Source organism: Poecilia latipinna, unplaced genomic scaffold, assembly GCF_001443285.1.
Source record: "Poecilia latipinna isolate Pla-1442-1.1 unplaced genomic scaffold, P_latipinna-1.0 Scaffold95, whole genome shotgun sequence".
Lineage (NCBI taxonomy): Eukaryota > Metazoa > Chordata > Actinopteri > Cyprinodontiformes > Poeciliidae > Poecilia > Poecilia latipinna.
The window spans coordinates 148,827-153,738 of record NW_015112711.1 but is presented as its reverse complement, the minus strand read 5'-3'; the positions used below and the strand labels follow the sequence as shown (position 1 = coordinate 153,738).

The following is a 4,912-nucleotide window of genomic DNA, read 5'->3' as shown; positions in this document are numbered from 1 at the left end:
AAGAGTTTTTTTTGTGTTTGTTGTGGTTGTCTAGTTGTGGGCGTGTGGGGGGGGGGGGGGGGGAAGAAAACAAAACAAAGGAAACTGACAGAGGAAAACAAACACGGCTTAGCAAAGCTTTCTGGGTTTTTTTTCTTTTTAACCACAAACCTAAAAACAATTGTCTTGTTAGAGAATAACTAGTGCTGCTTGGAGAGTGGACAGGAACAGCAGCAGAGTTGAGTTTGAGCAGCTTTTACAGTGCTTTGTAAAGTACATGTTTTGGAGTAGCTTCCTTTTTTGATGCAAGCTTTTGGTCATTTTGGAGAATAGGTTGAAGGTTCAATTCCAGCTTCCTCCTTTCACATATCGATGACACTTATCCCCGAGCTGCCTACAAACCTGCATGTTGATGTATAAATATGTGAATATTTGTGACTGGATGTGGCTGTGATGTAAAACACTTTCACTGGTCAGTATACTGACATTTACCAGGGCTCCTTCTTTAGCACCTTTTTGTTTATACTCTGTTCTTTACTTCTTAGACAGATTTAAAAAAAAAAATACAACAGGCTGATTATTAACTTAGCTGTTCTATGTATTTTAGTTTTTCTAGCGTAGTAGACTTAGTTGACTTCACTTCCATTTTTTGCTTCTATTAGCACTTATCTGCATTTTTTGTTGGTATTTTTTGAGCCTTGAAAAGTCCTTTTGAATAAAATGCAACATTATTATACTTAATAGTAAAAGAACCTATTGCACAAATTCAGTTACATTCCTCGTTAAATTACCAATATTTGTATAAGCGTTGAATGTCTGTGCGCACTTAGGAAAATGAACAATCGTAGTAAACCAAACAAAATACAGAATTGTTTTTCATCCATATGAATTACGTTTATGATAAACACATGGCTTATTTTGCATTTCACCAAGGCACTGACGAGGATTTGGCATCTCAGAAAGCTTTATCCAAATTGAGTGCATGTGTATTGTTTCATAAATGTGTGTCATTTAGTCAACCCAAACATGACTAATTCCAGGATTTAGTGTAATAATTTAATTTTGTTGTTTTTGTTTTCTCCATGTTGCTGTGGGGCCAACAGATTTAAAAATGATAGGAAGCATTTTATCTCTCAGTGCTCTTCCAGCTCTCTGGCTAATGTTAGAGAAAGTATTTCCAATAAGCCAGAATACCTACAGTGAGCCAGAAAGATTTACTGATTTATTTAGACATAACAGCTGCTCCTCAGCTCTTCCGAACGTGTGTGTGCGTGCAGGACAACACACACACACACACACACACACACACACACACACACACAGTTGTTTATCTTGCCCACGCCCCTGGGCAGTGAGTCAGTGCTTTCAATGTAGTTTAATCAGATCTACCTAATTCTCGTCAGGCGCTTCAAATATTCTGCCGGCATTCTGGCACACATGTACAAATATATTACAGAAAAGTAAACAGATGTTTTTTTTTGTCTATGTCTCTTATTTCCGAATCCTCTCTTTTCCATGTGTTATTGACCAACTCATGCAAGGATTAATGCACCTATAGTGTCAAAATAAAAAAATATAAAAATACCTAGGCCATATCTTCAACTAATATAAACTGAAATAGAAAAGACATTATGCCTCAGGGCAGATTTTGTTTGTGGAGTCTATGAAAAGTAAAACAAGTCTTATGGTGAAGTTATCCTTAAAGGCATTCACAAACACAGCTGCACAAATCCCTTCAGCAGTGGCTGAACTGAGCTATATTTGCATATAGAAGATACATTTTTGCTTTCACTGATGTGTTTCATTGTCTTAGGATGTTATTTCAAGTGCAAAATCTCCTTTAAATAGTATTACTTAAGCAGCATATTACTCCATATATCACAAAAAGAAAACATTTCTAAGAGAAATTAGAATTTTTCTTTTAGATGCATTTTTTTTTACAAGATCTGAAATTTCGCCCAACAGTTGCAGCCACCTTTACTGCAACGTCCAGTCAACCAATAGCCTAAAGAAGTAACCTAATTACTAAACAGAGCCTACCTATGTTTAACTGAATCTGGGCACAAATACAGCTGTACTGTGAACATCTCATAGTTTCTTAAAAAAAACGTTTGTGAACAAACCACATCATTAAGACCGGGGAACAGACCGGACAAGATGGTGATAAAATTGCAGAGATACTCTAAGCATAGATTGCAAAACAACATCCCAGGTTTAGAGCATCTCACAGAGAGACTATTAATCTATCTTTCAAAGGAACTAGTGTGACACAATGCAAATCTGTCAAGACACAGAAACCTAATAGACCAGGCAGAGAGAACGACAACCTCAGAAGAAGACGAAAAGCCCAAAGCTACCAAGAAAAGCGGAATATTCCCACAGATCTACAAGTCATGTAACCGAACAGTGGAAAAAAACATTGTTGTATGAAAGACCATAAGAAGTCTAGTTCCCACTAGAAAACTAAATCTGCACAACATCCCAAATTCACCGTACGTGGCAGCGGCAGTATAATGCACTGTCATGTTAGTCCTTTAAATAAAGTGTCACAAGCAATCTGTCATTTTACAGTAATAAAAAAATAGTTCAGTAATAATATTTACTAAAACAAATTTTGAAGGTGTACACTGCATATGCAAGAAATGCGCTTAAATAACATTTGATATCTCTAAAGATTATTTTATGTTCTTTCCTACTTATATTTTAACTTGTATTGTATTTACTTAAACCGACAGGCACCCTCTTACCATAAATAAGTTATCTCCTCAGAAAGATAGAAATGCATGTGGCTAAGGTTTCTCATGGGAAATGTTTCCCTCTGGGCAGAGGAAGTTAAAGAAATGTAACAGGAAAGTTGGTTCAAAGGGATTAAAAATACAGTGAGAAGGAAAGTGACGTGTGCAGAAAATCCGCATGCATGAAATTCAAAAGTCTTTTGCTGTTCCTACCTTCATATTGATGTAAATGTTCTGTTAAGGCTCACTTGAAAGCAAAATTACTTTTAGGTTTCCAAATAACAATACAAAAAAATAACCATCATCTTCTTTATTGTTTTATTTGAGATTCAAACAGCTTCGTGAATAAAGCCTGAAAAGTAGCATTAGGGTTCTAACTTAGTGGAAACCACGGAGTGAAAATGGGAGCATATACCAACTAATTTTAAACAAGTATTGGCTCCAGCAGTGGCGACAAAAGTCAAAGTGAAATTCTACAAACCCCTCTCAGTACTTCATCTACATATGTTTACTCGGTCTGACAGCTAAAGAGTGTCAGCACAAAATGGAGCGAGGTGAAGTTGACCCTCCCAACCTGAGAGGGAGTCACTTAGGTTTATTGACTATAAGATGAACTGGGAAGATGGGATCATGAATTGAGTCTGACATGAAGAGCAAAGAGAGCAGCTGCATCTGCTGCATAAGTTTGGTGGTGCATGACTTTGTGATCCTTGTACGTCGCCCTGGTCTGACAAATATGCTGATAGCAGAATCTCCCGCTGACAACAGGTTGAAGACGGCTCACAACGACACTGCCATAGTTGGTATGCAGAATGCATCTGTGCAGCCGTCATGAGGATTTTTCATGTAGCTCTGACACATATTATTGAGATTTTTGGAAAATGCCCCCCACCCCACACATTTTATGTACCTTGTGCATTTGATTCTGTGATCCTGGTTGCATTCTCTGAAAACTCACACAGACAAATCTTCTTACTGGATAAAGTTCTACGATGTGAATGGGAAAGTTATTCATAGAGTCAGTTCACAGTGGCTTATTTATCAGGAGCCCTAGTCTGATAAGAGTGTTGAATGAAATATAATTTGAAAAGTTGACAATGTTAAATTTGAAATGTTTTCAGAGTTAAAGTCACTCATTGTTTTTTTTAGTGTTCATTCTCTGTGTGTTTTTTAGTTGTTTTCTTTTTTTGTTCACTTTGGTTTATTTTCTTCTATATTTTCCTGGCCTTATTCTTTTTTTCCCCCCCTTTTTTTGTTTTATCATCTGTTTAAACCAGGGAGAAACGTTTAAACATATCCAGGACATAGTGGAGTCTCTGCTGCGGATAATCAACCGAACCGTGATCACGATGGGCCGAGAGCACGCCCTGATTGTAAGTACATACCATTATCCCTTTCTACCGAGATACAAGGTTCCTACACAGTCTGGAAGAAACAGGAAACAGTGGAATTAAAACAAAAGAAGTGAAATATGTATATTTCTCCATATCCGTTGTCTAAATATGTCATCCGTCCATCGGTTTTATGTCAGAAGCCTGCACTGCCTTTCATGACTGTATTATGAACTTTGTTGTAATAGTTTAACAAATAAAGTCAGAACTCTAGACATTGTAGACTAGAAAAGCATATAATACTGATGTTATTATATGGTTATTATATGGAATGGTGTAGATTGTTAATTATAAATGGTCTCTACATATATTAATGAAGGATGGCTTCTTATTGTTTTGTCTGAATGTTTACCTGAAAAAAAAAAACAAACAAAAAGAAAAAAAAAACCTCCTTTCCTCTATTTGAGGTGTAACATTCATGGTCATTCTGAAACACAAAGCATGGTCACAGCATCTTCTGTTCAAAATACATGTTTTTATTGGACAAACAAGTGGAAGATCAGAGGAAAGGGCTTTGCTGGAGTTCACGCACTGAAGTTACAGATTATAAAAATGCTATGACAGGGCGTTCTGGATATAGATTGGATAATTAGTAAGTGTGCTGTCATCCGGGATTCTAATTGGTGGCAACTTGTCAGCCACAGGATGCTGAAGTAGGCCTTTGTAAGATTAGTGATTATGCCCTCAACGGCTGGGGAGCAAGCGTGGTACAAATTATGTCTGAGTGTAAGACAAAAAAAAAAAAAAAAAAAAAAAAAAAAAAAAAAAAAAAAAAAAAAAAAAAAACCCTTTTTTTTTATTTTATAA

At 36.4% G+C, this 4,912-nt stretch overlaps 1 protein-coding gene across 1 annotated transcript in view; it reads left to right on the top strand.

Moving 5' to 3' along the window:
• dock2 (dedicator of cytokinesis 2) overlaps window positions 1-4,912 on the top strand; it is a 113,846-nt gene that overhangs the window by 45,120 nt on the left and 63,814 nt on the right. Inside the window, exon 26 of the mRNA XM_015025123.1 lies at window positions 3,992-4,087. Within this exon, the coding sequence (XP_014880609.1) occupies window positions 3,992-4,087 (96 nt within the window). The remainder of the gene's footprint in view (window positions 1-3,991; window positions 4,088-4,912) is intronic.